General features: G+C 54.4%; 3 protein-coding genes across 17 annotated transcripts in view; 1 reads left to right on the top strand and 2 right to left on the bottom strand.

Moving 5' to 3' along the window:
* Nucleotides 1-1664: 1664 nt before the first annotated feature.
* TARBP2 (TARBP2 subunit of RISC loading complex) lies at nucleotides 1665-6725 on the top strand. 11 transcript variants are annotated; one of them, XM_003126194.7, is made up of 9 exons: nucleotides 1665-1822; nucleotides 2369-2538; nucleotides 3346-3448; nucleotides 4045-4140; nucleotides 4700-4772; nucleotides 4986-5103; nucleotides 5380-5507; nucleotides 5919-6120; nucleotides 6275-6725. In XM_003126194.7, exons 1-9 carry the CDS (start codon nucleotides 1770-1772, stop codon nucleotides 6430-6432), a joined length of 1101 nt encoding a protein of 366 aa, XP_003126242.1. In that variant the 5' UTR covers nucleotides 1665-1769; the 3' UTR covers nucleotides 6433-6725. The 11 variants fall into 11 exon arrangements, with proteins under 11 accessions (XP_003126242.1, XP_084811948.1, XP_084811949.1 ...); XM_084955822.1 differs by having other exon boundaries at nucleotides 4062-4140; XM_084955826.1 differs by lacking the exon at nucleotides 1665-1822 and adding an exon at nucleotides 1949-2071 and having other exon boundaries at nucleotides 2374-2538; nucleotides 6275-6717.
* Nucleotides 6726-6959: 234 nt separating this feature from the next.
* NPFF (neuropeptide FF-amide peptide precursor) lies at nucleotides 6960-7853 on the bottom strand. The gene is given in 3 exon segments (XM_084955837.1): nucleotides 6960-7163; nucleotides 7257-7510; nucleotides 7601-7853. Coding segments are annotated over 3 exon segments (495 nt in total). The 5' UTR covers nucleotides 7709-7853; the 3' UTR covers nucleotides 6960-7030.
* A 3725-nt stretch (nucleotides 7854-11578) lies between these two features.
* Nucleotides 11579-17145, bottom strand: part of ATF7 (activating transcription factor 7) — a 109560-nt gene continuing 103993 nt past the window's right edge. For all 5 annotated transcript variants that reach the window (XM_013987090.3, XM_013987080.3, XM_005652573.4 and 2 more), the window contains one exon: nucleotides 11579-16897. In XM_013987090.3, the coding sequence (XP_013842544.1) occupies nucleotides 16680-16897 (218 nt within the window). In that variant the 3' untranslated portion in view covers nucleotides 11579-16679. The remainder of the gene's footprint in view (nucleotides 16898-17145) is intronic.

The following is a 17145-nucleotide window of genomic DNA, read 5'->3' on the forward strand; positions in this document are numbered from 1 at the left end:
ATGCTGCGCTGGAGCCGCCGGCCTCTTAAAGGAGCCCGCTGCTGCCATCCGGCGCGCTCCAGGCTCGTCTCTGGCCGGTCTGGGCCCCGCACCTTCCTGCTGGCGGTGACCTGGGGCGGTCCCACCTCCGGCCTTTAACCGATTCCGTAGGCGCCCCCTATGAGCGATCTTCTAAGCTCCCTGCTATACCCTGAGACAAGAGCCCCTCAGATGGGACTACCCCAGCGCTCTAGCATCGCTCCCCCCGTCATGTTGATCTTGACAGCCTTCTTTCCCCTGTCACCACTCCAGTTTCACCCACCTGGGATCCATTCAGCTCAATCCCCGTTCCCTGCTAGTGTTCCTGGATAACCCCTCATTATTACTCCAAGATTTCTCTGGATCATCATCCCCGCACCGAGCAAGTCCGTCGGTGCGGGGACTTGCTTTTCCCTGACCCATTCTCAGAACACTCATTAGATTCAGACATTTTTTCGTGATCTCTTTCTCCAAGGTCACAAGATTCTCCCTACAATCTTTCAGGCCAGTGGCTGTGAGACTTCGGCGAGGAGGGAATGAAGCTCGGGACCTCAACATCCGCCTTCTGCTCTGCACACACATTAGTCAATTAGTCTTAACAGGCCAGAATCCTCTCTTGCTCTCTCTTTAGCTGAGAGACACAAGACGCAAGGCAGAGGGAATGAGATCACCATGTGCCTTAGTCCTTCTAATCCTGTCGTCCCATTATAGCCTGATTCTCAGGCTCCATAGGGGGGTCTCCTGGTGTAGGGGAACCAGCTACAGAAAAGTTCACTAGAGCCATTCTAAAGAGGCTTTAGAAAAGAAGCGGAAACCGACCGGCTGCAGGGCAAAATTAAGGGTAAGGGAAGTGAAGGACAACCTAGGAAAAAGTAGTCGTTTCTGTGAGACGAAGGCCCGAGAGCCAGGGGTTTAGGTCAGAGGCTGAGTGGAAACTGAGACAGAGATGAACTTGGACTTAAAACTGACTGGCCTGGCGCTCTGAGGGGCAGAGAATAGTCCCCTCCCGCGTGCAGGCAGGACCCACCCTCCCAGACCGCAAACAGCCAGGAACCGACAGCAGCATCACCCCTGGGCCAATCACAACCTTTTCTCAAGAAAGAGGCGGAGTCAAAGGGGCTGAGCCTTCTCTTGTCCCCGCCTCTCTAGGTGAAATAACCAATTGCAATCCACCTAGAGCAAGTAGGTCCATTCGGGAATAACCAATTGTGCTGCAAAGCTTTTCGTGAATATTTGACCCTGCCCCTCTAGTTGCGACAAAGATGACGCGCGCGAGCTCCTGGGTTCTGTAGTTTTCTTGGGATCCGGAGGCCTTCTAGCTCGAGTTCGCCCTTACGGCGCCGTCCCCCAGCCGCTGCCAATCGGCTAGTACGCACGCCCAGAGCCCCAGCCCTGGGGAGAGGCTACGCGGAGGGAAGGAGGCGGGGCGATAATAAAAACAAGCAAACGAACCAACCCCCAAACCAAAAACACATCCTCGGCTTGGGAAGCAATAGTGGAGGGGTCCGCTCCTCCCAGAAGGCGGTGCTGCCAGCCTGGGCGGACCACGCGGAGAGTTGTGGGGCGGATAGCTGTCCTCCTGATGAAGACTCATAGAGTCGGGTGGGAGGGGGACTGCATATCCCAGCATGCCCCGCGGTGGGCCCGACCGGCCGCGACTCGGGGCTTGGCCCCGGCCCTAGCTCGTCGGCGGTGTGTTGGGGCGCGTGGAGGCTACAGTCACGGTGGCGCCCGCGGGGACGGAGGAGGGAATGAGTGAAGAGGAGCAGGGCTCCGGCACTACCACGGGCTGCGGGCTGCCCAGGTGAGCCGCCTGGTACCAAAGCCCGTAGGGCGCGGAACGTGGCGTGGTGCGGAGGGAGTAGCGGCGCGGGCCCCAGCATGCACCTGGTCTGCGGGTTGTTCCCGGCAAGCACTGGGGTAGTGGACCGTGGTTCCCGGCATGCACCCCGGCAGTGGCCACTGCCTCCGGCTTTAGCTAGTTTGGGATTGGCCTGGTTCCCAGACTGCACTGGGGCAATGGGCTTTATGCCCCCGACATTCAGTGCATTTGGTGGGTACTGGGTTCCTGGCCTGCACTGTGTCAGGGGACATGCACTTTCAACCTGCACTGGGGTACAGGATTCCCCCACCTTAACTGAGACAGGAACAGTGCTTTGCGCTTGCCCTGGGGCAGTGGACCCTGCTTTACCAGCCTGCACCTCTATTCCACATTGAACCCAGCCAATGGCTTCTTGAGGTCCTCTGGACCCTATGTCCCCCATAGCGAGCCTGGGTCTGATATGGCAGTGCTTGGCCAGGTGGGTGCAGAGAGGGGAGGTGTGATGAGGGTCTGTGCCCCTCCCCCCAGTATAGAGCAAATGCTGGCAGCCAACCCGGGCAAGACCCCGATCAGCCTTCTGCAGGAGTATGGGACCAGAATAGGGAAGACGCCCGTGTACGACCTTCTCAAAGCCGAGGGCCAAGCCCACCAGCCTAATTTCACCTTCCGGGTCACCGTTGGCGACACCAGCTGCACTGGTGAGGAAGGCTTGGGCAGCCTGGCTGGGGTGTGCATTCACAGGGCCCCATTGGCTTTATTGCTTGGAGTCTTTTTAAAGCCCTTTTCTCCAAGACCAGTGAGGGAAGGAGAGATTTCAGGAGGGGGGGGGGAGTCACTGGAGTGGGAGCACAGGTCTGTGAGGTGGGTAGGATTTGGGAGAATTAGAGGAACAAGCAGGACTGCCACAGGTGCTCTGGCAGATTGTCACCATCCTAGAGGAAAAAAATGAGAAGAGATAAACCGAAATCTCATTGAAGTATTTGGGGAGTGAGTGCCCGCTATTCTGGACTCTGTTCCAGGTATTTAACCAAATTCCTACTTAGTCTCAAATCTCAGTCGAATCTAGTGATGTAGGTGGTAGTAGCCTCATGTTGAAGGAATTCCAGGCTCAGATTCAATAGCTGGCGCAAGGTCAGGTGCCTGGTAGGTGGCAGAGCCAGGCTTTGACTGTAGAGCCTACACATTCTATTTTTCCAACCGTCTCTATTTATTGAGAGAAAAGAAAGGGCTTCCCAGAGGAAAGTAAGGCAGAGAAAGGCCCTCCAGACGAGGTGTCTGACCTCAGGAGCAGTTCAGCCTGGCATGGCTTGATTTGGGGAGCTCATAGAAAGATAAGGGCCCTTCCCTCCAGCAGGTAGTGTAATGCTTCCAGTCTTGGGCAAAGGGAGGTTGGTGAGAGGGGGCTCGGTGGACTCCCTTTGGCTGTGAGGAGAGAGGCTGTGGGATGCTGGTTTCTCTTCCGTCCTTCCAGTGACCTCCAGTATTGCCCACACCCCCTCTCTCAGGTCAGGGCCCCAGCAAGAAGGCAGCCAAGCACAAGGCAGCTGAGGTGGCCCTCAAACACCTCAAAGGGGGGAGCATGCTGGAGCCGGCCCTGGAGGACAGCAGGTGAGGGAGGAACAGCAGAGGCATCCTAGAGGCTCTGCCAGGAACCCAGGCCCCTGCACCAGCCCCTCCGCCCAGCAGGCTTGGCCTGGTGACACTGAGCCACCTTGACTTGGCCTCTTCCTGAGAGCTTCCTCTGGACCCGAGCAGGATGCTTCTAGGGCTCCTGCTCCTGTGAAGGATTCTTGGGGGGAATGGCCAGCCCCAGTGAGTGCTGTGGCCGTGCTTTGGGACCCATGTTGGGGCCTAGGGAGGGAGAGGGGTGGAGGCTGAGGCTGGCGGGAGTGGCTCCCCAGCATACTTCCTTCTCTCCAGGGAGATGGCATTCCCTCTTCCACACTCAGGTTGGAGTTTGTTGCTCCATGGTGCTTGGGTAGGAAGAGCCCCTCCTCCCACTTTTCTCAGTCTTTTTGATCTAGTGTTTGGCAGCAAAAGATCTCAGGAGGAAGAACTGGTGGTTGAGCCTCCCTGAGGTTTCGGCTCGAGTGGGAAGGGATTTTCTTAGGGGATGGGCAAGACAGGAGGACCTGGGTCCCCCACCCTCTATCCCCCATCACCCCACATGGGTGTGAATCAAAGGCCCCCTTCCCCTCGGGAAGTTCTTTTTCTCCCCTAGACTCTTCGCTGCCTGAAGACGTGCCGGTTTTTACTACTACAGCCGCTGCTACTCCCATTCCATCTGCTGTTGCAACCAGGTATCTTGTGTCTCCTGACTGCCCGGGAGGGGAGGAGGGAAGGGGTCCTGGCTCCTGGCCCCCCAGCCCTTGGACTCAGGCTGGTCAGGCACGAGGAAGTCTGAGAGTAAACAGAGGATGGAATAGTTGGGGACCAGAGTTTGAAGAATTTGCACCAGCCGGTAAGCAATCGGGACAGGAGGTAATTTATAATTTTCAAGTAGCCAAGTGGATGATATTCGACCTCCTGCAAGGGTCTTGCAGGCTCCGTCTTCTTCTGAGTGGGCTACCTGATGGTCCTGTGTTTGAGTCGCATCAGGTGCTTCCGGGGACTGGATATACAACCCCTCTCCTGAGGTGACAACCGAGGGTTCCAGAAAATTCATACGGGCCTCGGGCCTGGAGGAGACCTTGTTTGGGTGGAAGGGGAAGGAAGTGGGCTTGACGGGAGAGACAGCTGCCTGCCTGGCAGGGAGTAGGGAGAAGCCAGTGGGGGAAACCAGAGCAGGGCTGCGGACTCTTGGGCAGCCTCAGGGGGAACCAGCCCCTCAGCTTTGGCCCTGGGCCCTTTTTCCTTCAGGAGCCCCCCCATGGAGGTGCAGCCCCCCGTGTCCCCTCAGCAGTCTGAGTGCAACCCTGTTGGCGCTCTGCAGGTGTGCCCCCCTCATTTCCCCTGCATGCCCGTCTTCCCTCGAACCAGGGGCCATGGGGGAAGCTGATGTGGGGCGGTTACCTGGTCCTGAGGGCTCTTTGCAGCCCCCTTTGTTCCTCCTCTGACCTGGAATCTGAGGTCTGCAGGGTGGGAGGCGAGAGGATGTGCGGACTCTCGTCTCACTGTCTTGCACACCTTTGTTTCCCCTCCCAAGGAGCTGGTGGTACAGAAAGGCTGGCGGTTGCCAGAGTACACGGTGACCCAGGAGTCTGGGCCAGCCCACCGCAAAGAGTTTACCATGACCTGCCGAGTGGAGCGTTTCATTGAGATTGGTAACTGGGCGGAGGGGAGTTCTGTAGCTACTACCCCCAGCACTCCAGCCCGGCCACCGGCAGCTCCCGGCCTCCCTCTGCCTTCTGGCGGAAACCCCCAGTTTGGCTCCTTCCTTGCCCTCCTCTTCTGGCCCGCCGGGTTCTTGGGTGCATGGCAGGTCTTGAGCTCCCTTTTCAAGTGACATCCCTTAGGGGACCCTCAGCCCACGTTTGAGCTGGGTGGAGAGCACTGAGTCTATGGGGAATCATAATCCAGCAACCCTCTCCCTGATGCAGGCAGCGGCACTTCCAAAAAGCTGGCAAAGCGTAATGCAGCGGCCAAAATGCTGCTTCGAGTGCACACGGTGCCTCTGGATGCCCGGGATGGGAACGAGGCGGAGCCTGATGACGATCACTTCTCCCTTGTGAGTGGCGTGGGGGCCCTCAGTCCATCCTCCAGGCCAGGGAAGGCCCCTGGGGCCTCACGTCTGTGACTCGGAAGTGAGCCCGTCTGGGTCCCAGGCCTGCTTCTGCCCATTTTCTTACGAGACCCAGGGCTCCTTAGGCCCCCTCTCAGCCTGCGCTGCAGGCCCGCCTGGTGAGTGCCCTGGGGGAGCTGGCCCAGGCAGGGGTCTCGTGGGCTTCTGTTACTGGAATGAGGAAGGCTGCCTGGCTATGCGGTCCGCAGTCTAGTAGTTAGAGGGGGCCACGCAGGGATTGAGAGGGGTGTGGGGGGGTGCTGCAGGCAAAAGGGAGGAAGCATTCTTTGGGCTTTTCTCTCCTTGGACCTTGAATGTCTATTAAGTGCCTGGGTCTCACCGCCCTCATCTTGTTAGGGTGTGGGCTCCCGTCTAGATGGACTTCGGAACCGGGGCCCAGGCTGCACCTGGGATTCTCTGCGCAATTCGGTGGGAGAGAAGATCCTGTCCCTCCGCAGCTGCTCCCTGGGCTCCTTGGGCGCCCTGGGCCCTGCCTGCTGCAGCGTCCTCAGCGAGCTGTCTGAGGAGCAGGCCTTCCATGTCAGCTACCTGGACATTGGTATGGCTGGTTGGGGGGCCGGGATGGTGGGACTGGACCAGGGCAAGTACGGATGGGAATAGGGGTTTGGGAGGGGATGACGACGACAGGGACGCGCACTTCCCGGTGCTGCCTTCCTGCCAACACTGCCCCCCTCTTCTCTCCTGGTCTCCAGAGGAGTTGAGCCTGAGTGGCCTCTGCCAGTGCCTGGTGGAGCTGTCCACACAGCCAGCCACCGTGTGTCACGGCTCTGCAACCACCAGGGAGGCAGCCCGTGGTGAGGCTGCACGCCGCGCCCTGCAGTACCTCAAGATCATGGCGGGCAGCAAGTGAAGCCCCAGCTGGACTCATGGACATACATCGTTTGCTCCCTGCTCTTCCTGCCCCTGGCCCACGCATCTGCCCGGCTCTGGTACCCCCGGAGGTGCCATCTCTACCTCTGACACAGACTGCCTGCCTGCAGGCTGAGGAGGGCACAGGGCCAGGAGCCTGGGACCATGGGGCCTCGGCTGGCCCAGGTTCTGTCCTCACGTTACTGGTGATGACAAAGAGGAATGAAATCGGGGCAGGGGGCTCTTCAGTAAGAAAGAGCCCCAAATAAATGTGCTGCTTTTTGGATTCTTAAACCTTGCTGTTTCCCTGAGTGGCAGAGGAGGGTAGCACCAGATCACCTCCCCAGCACGCCTCCCTGCTTTGTTTTCCACAGGTTACGTGTGTTTGCCTTCCTGGTGGCAGGAGGTTGGGTGCAGTGACCTCTGGGAACCCCCATGGCCTGTGTTCCTGGAGAGTCTGGTTTGGCAGAGATTGAGGGGGCCAAGGTTCCGGCCCTTTCAGGTCTCATACAGACACAGACACACAGATTCAGAGGCCAGTCAGCTTTATTTTGGGGGGACACAGGGCACTTTTGGGGTGTGAACCTTGCATGCAACCATCAAAGGATGACATGTCACTTCTTCCCAAAGCGCTGAGGGGCAGCCAGGCTCCAGAATGGGGAGCTCAGTGCCCCTCCGGCTCGGGGACTCAGCCGTTCGTTGCTCCAGGAGCCCCGGGTGTTTCTGCCAAACCTTAGGGAGAGATCCATCCTCAGCTGCTGGTCCTTCGCTTCCTTCCCCTCCTCTCCCTCTCACCCATGTCTTGCCCATGCCTCTCAGACTCACCTTTGGGGCTGAAACAGGAAGGCTGGACTCCGGCCAGGTCGCTGCATGGCCTGGAGCAGGGAGCGCAAGAGTGACCCTGGGGTCTGGGCATCCTGCGGTGGGAGGGCTCCACTGTCTTCCTCCTGTGGTGGGAGGGCATCCACGAAGGAGAGTGGGCAGAGGCCGTGGGCATTTAGGTCACGAGGGAAAGGGAGTGGTTTCCAGGGCAAGCTGAGCCTGAGCAGAGTCACATGAGACGTGCGGACCCAATGACCCTGGCCGCCAGAGAGTATTTGAACCTAGAATTCGAGTCTCAAGCAGAGGTAGACAAAAATGGTGGCAATGGGGTGGGCATGCTAACTTACCCAGAAGACCTGGTCTCCTTCGCCACGGCGCCCTGGTCCTTCTGCATGGCCCCAGTCTGTTACTAACAGCAGCAGCAACAGTAGCACTGCTGCCCGCCTGGAGTCCATGCTGCCATCTGCTTTCCTGTGGCCACACCAGCCTCTTATACCTGCTGTCCCCCTGTTCCTCACCCGCCCACGGCAGCCCGAGGGGGAATCTAGCGCAGGCAGTGGAAATGCACAGCAACATTAAGAGCCGCCCGGGACCCCCCTCCCATGGTCCCCCTGAGACTTCCTGCTCTCAGCCTCCAGCCCTAGACCCTAAGCCTGGAGTTATAGACTTTATTAGATGCATAAATCCTGTCTCCAGAGCTCAAGGAGCATCATTAATTGCAGACACTTTGTCAGAGCCAGGCCCTGGGGGGCCTTCAAGAACTCCCAATCCCTCAACAGGTTGGGGAGCTCTGATGGATCACCTCCTCTTTCCTAACTTGTAGAACAAAAGCAAAGAGAAAGTCCTGTCAGGCTAAGCATTATTCCTGGGAAGACAAAAGGGAAGAGCCAGGGTCTGAGTTGGCCAGGATGACCTAACCTGGAACCTCCCCTGACCAGGGCTGCAGGAAGGGCCCCCCAGCCCATTGAGGGCCATTGTACCTGCCTCTTGGGGGTGTTAAAAATGGCCTCACCACTCACAGATTTTCCTGTGGATAGAAGAGTGAGATACAGAAGAAGACAAAGTCTTCACAGACCCTAGAAAGTGGAGATGGCTTCAAATGTTGGTAGACAGACCCCATCCTCACAGCACTGCTCAGGACCTGCCTCCTTCCAGCCAACGGAGCGGTCCTCGGCAGCTGAGGCACTGCTGCCACCCTGTGGTCACAGCTCTGCACTGCTGGCCGGGCCATTTCCTTTTTCTCACATAGAGATCTTTGAAGGGGAAAGAGGATGGAGGTTCTGAGGTCCGGACTCCACGGTCCGGTCCCAGAAATGCAGGGGCAGGATACTGGGGCTGGATTATTTGCCCACCTTCCTCCAGTCATTCCAGCATCTGCATAGCTCTGGCTCTGGCCTATTGGGGCTGGTGCCCAGAATCCCATCTTAGGAAAAAAAAATCAGGCACCGCTTCTCAGGAAAGGTTCTTTCAGAGTCAGCAGGTACAGTTTCCCTCTGATCCTAGAGTCCCTTCCTCAGCACCACCACCACTGTCGTTCTCTAGCCTACGCTGGAGAGATGCCATGGCTTTATAAAGGGCCTGTGCATTAGCCTTGGGCAGGATGCTTAGCTCTCTAAAGTTTTACCTAAAACCTGGTGATGTTAAAAAGAACTACTTCCTAAGGTGAGCATTATTTGATACTTTTGATAACCCGTTCGGCACAGGATCTGGCTAGAGCAGGCATCCTCACGACATTAGCTGTGATTATCCCTGCACACCTGAGTCCCAGGGAACTTACCATCTCCTGAGTCTTCGGACACACTTATCCTTGCATGGAGGACTTATCCTGGCTTTCACCTCCCTGTGGCCTCCACCAGGGGTCTTCGTTTGCCCCATTCTCACAGCACATCTCTCATCTTTCATGGGTATCAGCCTTTTCCATGTTTGAAGACAGATTTCATTCTTCCACCCTCGAGTCTTTTTTTTTTTTTTTTTTTTTTTTTTGGCTCAAGGAGGAGCATCCCTCCTTTAAAGCAAGATGTCTAGAAACTAACTTATACTTTGGATAGGGAGACAAGAGCGGGTTTTGACCTGGATGGTCCAGACACTCATTTCTATCAATGCAGGCTAAGCTAGGGCAAGCCTTTCTGTAAGCTTTGTCTCACGGATGGTCCCACACGCAGAATCCGATGTTCATCATCATGACATCTTGTGGTTTCTCTGCTTTTTAAAAGGGAGTACCATGGAGTTCCCATAGTGGCTCAGTGGAAATGAGTCTGACTAGCATCCATGAAGATGCAGATTCCAGAAATCCCTGGCCTCAGTCATTGGGTTAAGGATCCAGCATTGCTGTGAGCTGTGGTGTAGGTCACAGACATGGCTTAGATCCTACGTCCCTGTGGCTGTGGTGTAGGCTGGCAGCTACAGCTCCCGTTCTACCCCTAGCCTGGGAAGCTCCATATGCTGCAGATGGCAGCCCTTAAAAAGAAAAAGCAAACACACAAAATAAAAGGGAGTATTGGGGAGTTCCCTGGTGGCCTAGTGGTTAGGATTTGGTGCTTCTACTGTTGCAGCTCGGGTTCAATCCCTGGTCTGGGAACTGAGCTCCCACATCAAGCCACTTCAGCCTGTGGCAAAACCAAACCAAACCAAAAAAGCAGTATCAGGCAGATGGGTAGATGGTTCTTCTGTGGAAATGGATCCTGCTCCACAATGAGGTCCTTATCCATTCTTTTTTCTTTTTTCTTGTCTTTTTGCCTTTTCTAGGGCTGCTCCGCAGCATATGGAGGTTCCCAGGCTAGGGGTCTAACCGGAGCTGTTGCTGCCGGCCTCCGCCAGAGCCACAGCAACGCGGGATCCAAGCCGTGTCTGCGACCTACATCACAGCTCACGGCAACACCAGATCCTTAACCCACTGAGCGAGGCCAGGGATCGAACCCGCAACCTCATGGTTCCTAGTCGGATTCGTTAACCACTGCGCCACGAAGGGAACTCCAAGGTCCTTATCCATTCTTATCTGATGGCGTTCAGAGGAGCAGGGTGTGAGGCAGGGTGCGGTGCTGCAGAGCAGCTCTGGAGTCAGAACTGTCTTAGTCCAGCTGAGCGCCTTGGGTAAGGGTCTCAACCTAAACCTCACTCATCATCAATACAGTGAGGAATCTATTCCTGTTATCAAGAGGCTTTGTAAACAGTGAAAAACTCGAGGAAGGGAAAGCATCGAGCATTTCTTCCAGCACTCCACCTAGCAGAGAGCAGGCACACAAGAACCCGTTATTTGTCTCATCACTGGTTGCAAGTGGATCTGAGCTGAGGCTGCATTCAGAAAGGGGTTGGTCCAGCTGCTTCCTGTGTCCAGGGTGGAGGTGACTGGTTTTTCCTTTTGTTAGAAGTTGGAATGGGTTAATTCTTCTAACTTGGGAAACCATCCTGCCTTGGGAGTCTCATCCCCGCCTCCCAAACCTCTCCATCTTGGCTTTGGTATTCAGTTTTGAGCAACTGCATTTCCTGTTCTCTGGACTCTCATGTGCTCCTGACCACAACACAAGGGAGACTACCGCCGCCTTTCCCACTCCCCTAGAGGAGACCGGGGCTCCCTGTTTGTGTCAGTTATACCCAACACCAGCCACAGACAGCATCTAAATCAACTCTCGCCCCCTGGAAGCCCCTCCGAGGCACCTGGCTCTCTCCTGATCAAGCTTTTCAGCCTGGCCACCTTCTGCATGTGTGAGAAGCAGCAAGGAATACACAGATGCAAGAAAGGAGGACAGACTGCCCTCTGCCTCCCCATAGTTCCTGAGCACTACCTGTTTTTCCTGGTGAATTCTCTTACCTGCTTCTGAATACGCTCCACCCCTCATTTCCAAACCCACCTCCTCTCCACACCCACAGAAACTTAGAGAATCATAGGGTGCTTCTCCTTTTATCTATGTCTGCGGGCACGCCTCAGACATGCCGGAAACTTCTTGAGGGTTGGGCTTATTGTTTTTTAATCACTGGGAGGACGGTGGGGACAAAATGCTGAAAGGTAGGAGGCTACCTGCCTTCAGATGCCCTCCACCCCCATCCAAAGTATACAATTTCTCTAGGGAGGGCTCCCGTGATGCTGAGGGCCCCTGTCCCCAGGGCAGTGCACAGATCTGAGCCTTCTGTTGTGTTATGTCATTTATATAAACCACCCACCTTCTCTAGGCTGTGTCTTCCCTGCATAAAAAGGACGGGTAAGAATGCCAGTTCCTTCTGTCCTAAGAAGTGGGAGCATGAAGATCACAGACATGAAAGCCAATGAGTTCCCAGAAAGAGTGGATAACGGGGCTTGTAGATCAGCATACGGAAGCATCAGACAGAAGTGGTTCTCTTGATAGTTTAATGTTACATTTGCAGCATAAATAAGGCACAATATATGTCAGGGCAAGGGAGAGGGGAGAAGGCATGGCTGGGGGGATAACTGCTATGTGGCAAGGGCAAGGGGGAGGGACGGCCAGGGAGAATAGAGCGAAGCCTCTGCCTCAGCCCTGTCCCGGGAGACTGTGAGAGCCTGCTCACAGGGATCGTGCTGAAGTGGATGGTGGGGAAAGGGAGCAGACAGTTTTGTAACAAAACAGCCTGTAGCACTGCATCCTCCCACCCGTCAAAGCCCACCGCTGGGGGCTGGGGAGACCCAGACCCAGAGTCAAGATCCTTGATGAGATGAAGAGGTGTTGCCACATGTCAAAGATATACAGATGAACAGAGATATAGCCATAGACGCACAGCTTTCTTTTCAATAGATACTATGTCAGGAGGCTGCAGCCTCCACTGTGGGGGCTGGAGGCTCATCTCCCTGCCTGAAAGGTGTGTAAGGGGTGGGAGAACAGGGCAGCTGGTCCTTCCTGTAACAAAGGACATGGAGTGACCAGTTTGCAAGGGAATATGAGACAAGTCCTGTCCAGGCCCACGTAGGACAGGTTTCAGGGGTATGTAGAGGAAGGTGAACCTAGATTTTGAGATGAGTGATGCTGTTGTTGTTTTAATGGGAGTGGAGGGAGAGTCCGGAGGAAATGGAAAAACATGTTAGTGCTAAGGCAGAGGATGGTACTTAAAATATCCTTGATACCCTATAAGCATTTCCCAGCTTGCCCCTAAGGTGATGGTTCTCAAACTTTAGTGTGCGTTAGAATCACTTTGAGTGCTTGTTAGAGCCCATCCTCAGAGTTTCCGATCCATTATGTCCGAGGTGGGGCCCAGAAATGTGCATTTCTAACAGGTTCCCAGGTGACGGTCCTGCTGGTCCCGGACCACATTCTGAGGACCACTGCCCTAAGGGGAAGTCAATGTCACTAGTGCTCACGGCCATTTCTTACAGCTAAACATCCCTCACCAGTAACCGATGCTGATGAGATAGCTCTGTGCTCCCAGTCCCCGTTAAAAAGGTAAAATAAACCCTAGCAGCTACAATACAAACCTGCATCGACTAGGACATAAGCTGCCTGAAGCTGCCCTGCTCTCCGCAGCCTTTTCTCATCCTGGGGAAGAACGTTCCCCCAGAGAGAGAGAGACGAATGAACTGGCGTGGAGGGTGGGGATGTGGGCCACCTGTGCTCATTCCTGCTGGGTCACCACCTGGGGGTGGTAGGATTTATGTCTGTGTGCACAGAGAAACAGAGAGATCCCGCCTATTCTATGAGGGGGATGATTAGGCTTGTGGGAAGCTGAAGTAGGATGGGCGGGGGTCCTCTAATCTGCCTTAGGATCCTCACCTGTCCTGCTCGTCCCTCTGCCCCTGTCAAACAAAAGTCTAAAGAAAGCAGAAAGAGCATATCAACAAAGGCATATGTGATATATAGCTAGGAGGACTGGGTTCTAAACAGACTGGTTATGACATTAAAAAAAAAAAAGAATACATTTCCTTTCTGTGTATACAATGTACAATATTCATGAAAAATTATGATTTGGGGATGGGAAGGAAGCTATGAGAGAAAAGGGGACTTGGTGAGGAAGAGCTGTCTTAGGCTAGCACCTTTAAAGGAGCCTCTCAGTGTGGGTGAACACAGGGGGGGCCTCAGGAGCCAGAGGAGGAGGATTTTGGTGTCTGCCTGGTGGTTCAGGCTGTGGGTGGGGCGTGGTTATGGTTAAGCACCCTGTCTACTGAGAGGCAGAGAGGTGCTGAAGGGCAGTGAATCAGGAAAGGAACCAAGAACAACAGAACAGGCGTAGAGAAGGCAGCAAAACGAGGTTCAGCAAGGCCATCTCCTCTTTTACCGCCACCAAGAGGGTACAACCTAGGGCTTACGACCAAGGAAAGGAGCGGAGGCTGAAGGACGTCAGATGTGGGGTGTACGATGAACAGGGGAAGATAAAGAAGGTCCTACTCTGCCCAGCCCTTCCTGATGGTGTGGGAGGCTTTCTCAGACTTTTCAACTCTAAGCAAGCTTTCTTTTAAGACAATAGAGCCTAAAGTCTGTGGACCAGAAGACCTGGTTCTGGCCCCTTTCTCTATGGCCTTGGGTCTCTGGCTGTATCCTAGGCAGCTGTGTCCCTGGAGTAAAGTCGGAGGTCTGAGTCCTGTGTTCATTTAGAAGAGTCCCAAGTCATCCGCACTCCCAGCCCCAGAAAGTACCTTCCCTCAGGCCCTAGAAAGGCCATGGTCCTTACCTCCATGATGTTTGGTTGTCTAGATGAGTCTGGAAGGCAAAGAGCAGGGGGAGTGGCCACACGGCTGGCTGCAGTAATAAGGTAAATGTCTTCCCCTTGACTATAGGAGAGGCTTCGGGGCAAGCAACTGCTCCGCCTTCTTAGTGAGATCAAGGACCAACGAAGAGCTGCCTGGGGGTGGGGGCGGAGGCGGAGGCGGAGGCGGAGGCGGAGGTGGGGATCCCCTCACGCTCCTTCCTCATTTCACTGCTGCTTTACTACTAAAGTTCTGCCAATGCCCTTCAGGTCCCCAATACTAATTTCCCACTGATGAAAATGAAACAAGGACTCAAGGAATTAGACACGAGGACTGAGAAACTAAGAAGACCCTGTACATAAATTAGTCGTCCTACACAGGGACAGACAGACTGGCCAAACTACCTCTGAGGCCAAGCAGTGAGGCTGGGCATGTGTGCAGTGACAAATGATTCTTAACTTGAAAAACACTTGACTGAAAGGGGAAGAAAAATAGTCAAGGGTCTTATGAAGGCTCCTTAGGAGCCATAAACTCAGTCAAGCTTTAGGGCAAGGCTGCTAGTGGAAAATCAAGATAATAAAAAATGAAACACAACTAAGGCAGGAGAAAATCCCAGGGAGCAGCCGTCTAAAGGCAAAGTCCTGAGCACGAATTATGGCTGTGAAGTTTTAAAGGCAAGTGGAGTCCCGGAGGGGGTAACCAGCATCCTGACCATCTGCCACGCCATTTGCGGGCCTGAGTCACCTCGGGGCTGTTCCTGTTGGGTCCTGGGTGGGGGAGGGTGAGAAAACCACGTTTTCTCTCCTTTCTCTTCACCAGGTGTGGCTTCTTCAGCACCTGCTCTGAAAAGCGTCGGGGGAGGGGGGGATTAAAAACAAATGCGGCAGAACCTGTCATCTGACTGGCTTGCCAGTTTATCAGTCTGAGATGGAAATCGTGGCGCTTAGAACAATTCCTCACTCCTCTATGATAGCCAACTTTGGAAGACAAAATAAGAAAGGAAGCTGGCAGTTATTTTGAGTGCATGTATAAGACAGAGGTAGGAAAGAGAGAGAAAGAAAAGGACATTATTGGCTTGGGCAGATGGCAGAAAGTGGCTCAGGGACAACTGGAAGGGTTTCATACTGAAGGGCTATTAAAGCTGACCTATCTATCCACAGGCCTCTGGCTTTGGACTGCTTCCTATGGCCTTGGTAGAAACTGCACATTCAGAGCCAAAAGATGAGACATCTTAATGGGGAAGAAAGAGGGACTAGACAGATGAATTCTTCCCCTTGTAATAACCCTACTTCTCAAAGTAAGAATGGCTGAGACCAATAATCGCCAATTTCCAGGGCAGACCAGACCCTTCACCAAAGCAGGGCTCTTCTGCTGACATCCGCACTCCACGCCTCCCTTTCCCCTGCCTCCCCCATCCGACCTCATACTCAAGAAAACTCACTCCTGGCCATGATGCCTCACAGTCCCAGGGCTTGGGCTGTGGAGAAGCATTGCATCCAGGAGGCAGAGAGCAGAAAAGAGCTAAAGAAACACTACAGAGCCAGAGAGACCTGGTGGCTAGGCTCAGGGCCTGGTGAATGAGAGAGAAGGTAGGTCCAGAGGGTGAGGGACTCTTGCAAATAAAAGACCCTCGCTCAGAAAAGAAGACAGACGGGGGAGACTGAGAGAGGCGGGGAGCAAGGGAGTGCGAGGGTCCCCTACGTGGCAGCCTCCACAGGGTCGCTCTGAAGAGAGACAAAGGCCGGAGTGTGGACGGGGGATGAAGAGGGAGAGGCAGGAACGGAGAGATGACCAAAAGGAACATGTATGTGTTGGCCAGCAAACTCTTGTAAAGCATAAAAGCATCGATCTAGTAACTTGATGGAAGGAGCTTTAAACTGCATTGTTCCTGCCTGTCCTGATGACTAGAACTGACGGAGGATGGAGCGAGGAGCGAGAGGAAATCAGCCATCAGATCCCAGGCTCTTTCCTGTTTCGCTACCAAGCAACATCTAATAAGGCCACAAAGTGAGGTTGCCCAGGCTTAGTGGGAGGTGGAAGAGACCCCACCATCAGGCTGGGAAAACTCAAAAGACAACATGAGGTTTCCAAATAACTCTGAAAACTGATGAAAAAGGACTAGAACTTTGGAGCTTTCATTTCTTTGTTTTTGTTTTGGTGGCAGGTAGGGAGAAGAACTAAAGTTTCTGGAAGAGCTGGGAAATACCGCTACTTCATACATCAAAGGCAATCTTACATTCTCCATAAGTAAATGTTTTAACTAGAATTTAGGAAGGGGGACAAGGGATAAACAAGCAGCTACTGGGAGACAATGTCCTGAGTCTGTGGGGTGGCTGGGGATGGGTCAGCTGGTGATATGCCATCAACTCTAGCCTCCCTCTACCTAGCAGGAAGTGGCATGCTGCTAAGGATCAAGAAGGTAACAGCCATGGCTTAGTGGGAAGACAGGGAACTGAGAAACCCAACACCCAGAAGTGCAAGGGTTAGTGTTAAAAGAGACAGGTACACGTGCACGGGCAGGGATGATTGTTCGGACCATCTGGAAAGGCCTCTGGCTGTGGGTACATCAGAAACTTCCCCCTCGGGGATGATCTATGTGGCTCTGGGGCTGGGAGGCTCCTAGTATAGGTGTCAACGTACATGACCGTGTGAGAAAAGCCCCACACGTGACCATTACTCACAACACACAATTCCCCCCCGACACTGCCATGTCCCAGGCAGACGGGCGAGGGTAAGATGACATCTCTCTTGGCTCTTGGGCGGGCGAGCTCTGGCTGGGGACCTCTCCACCCGGGGAGGCATCATCTGCCCGCAGACTGAGACTGTGGGGTCATGATCACATGCGACTGTATCGGCATGCTCAGTTCTGTCCTTTGGCTGGCCATCTGAGTGAGGACTGAGGTGGCCACAGCTTCAGCTGCAGAGCGAACGCTGAGGCCATTGCTAGGGGCTGTTGCTGAGCTGTGCTGAATCACGGGGGCCGGAGAACCCGTTGGCTCTGAGCTTTCCTTGGGGCTTTCTGCCAGGAAGGAGGGCAAAAAGCAGAGCAAGTGGTTAGAAAACAGAATGGGGACACAGGCAGAACTACCTTTTTGCCATAATTCTAAAGGAGCCCAAAGGAAAATGAAGCCCATCTTTCAGGAGGGAAGACTTCCCAGAACCTTGGCTTCTAAGCCATAAGTGGGCCAGGAAACGGGAAGTGGTGAGAAGGGAAGCAAGCTCGGCCAAAACGAACCTATATATCCCCATAAAGCAAACCACCAACAT

The sequence above is a fragment of the Sus scrofa genome, chromosome 5 (assembly GCF_054392235.1).
Source record: "Sus scrofa isolate SSC_HxYL_T2T_F1_AM1 chromosome 5, Sscrofa_HxYL_maternal_Yorkshire_Landrace_v2.0, whole genome shotgun sequence".
NCBI classification, from domain to species: Eukaryota; Metazoa; Chordata; class Mammalia; order Artiodactyla; family Suidae; genus Sus; species Sus scrofa.

Coding starts and splice junctions, on each gene's coding strand:
- TARBP2 (XM_003126194.7), top strand. CDS start 1,770: ATGAGTGAAGAGGAGCAGGGCTCCGGCACTACCACGGGCTGCGGGCTG. Junction 1,823..2,368: donor ACGGGCTGCGGGCTGCCCAG/GTGAGCCGCCTG, acceptor CCCTCCCCCCAG/TATAGAGCAAATGCTGGCAG. Junction 4,773..4,985: donor ACCCTGTTGGCGCTCTGCAG/GTGTGCCCCCCT, acceptor TCCCCTCCCAAG/GAGCTGGTGGTACAGAAAGG.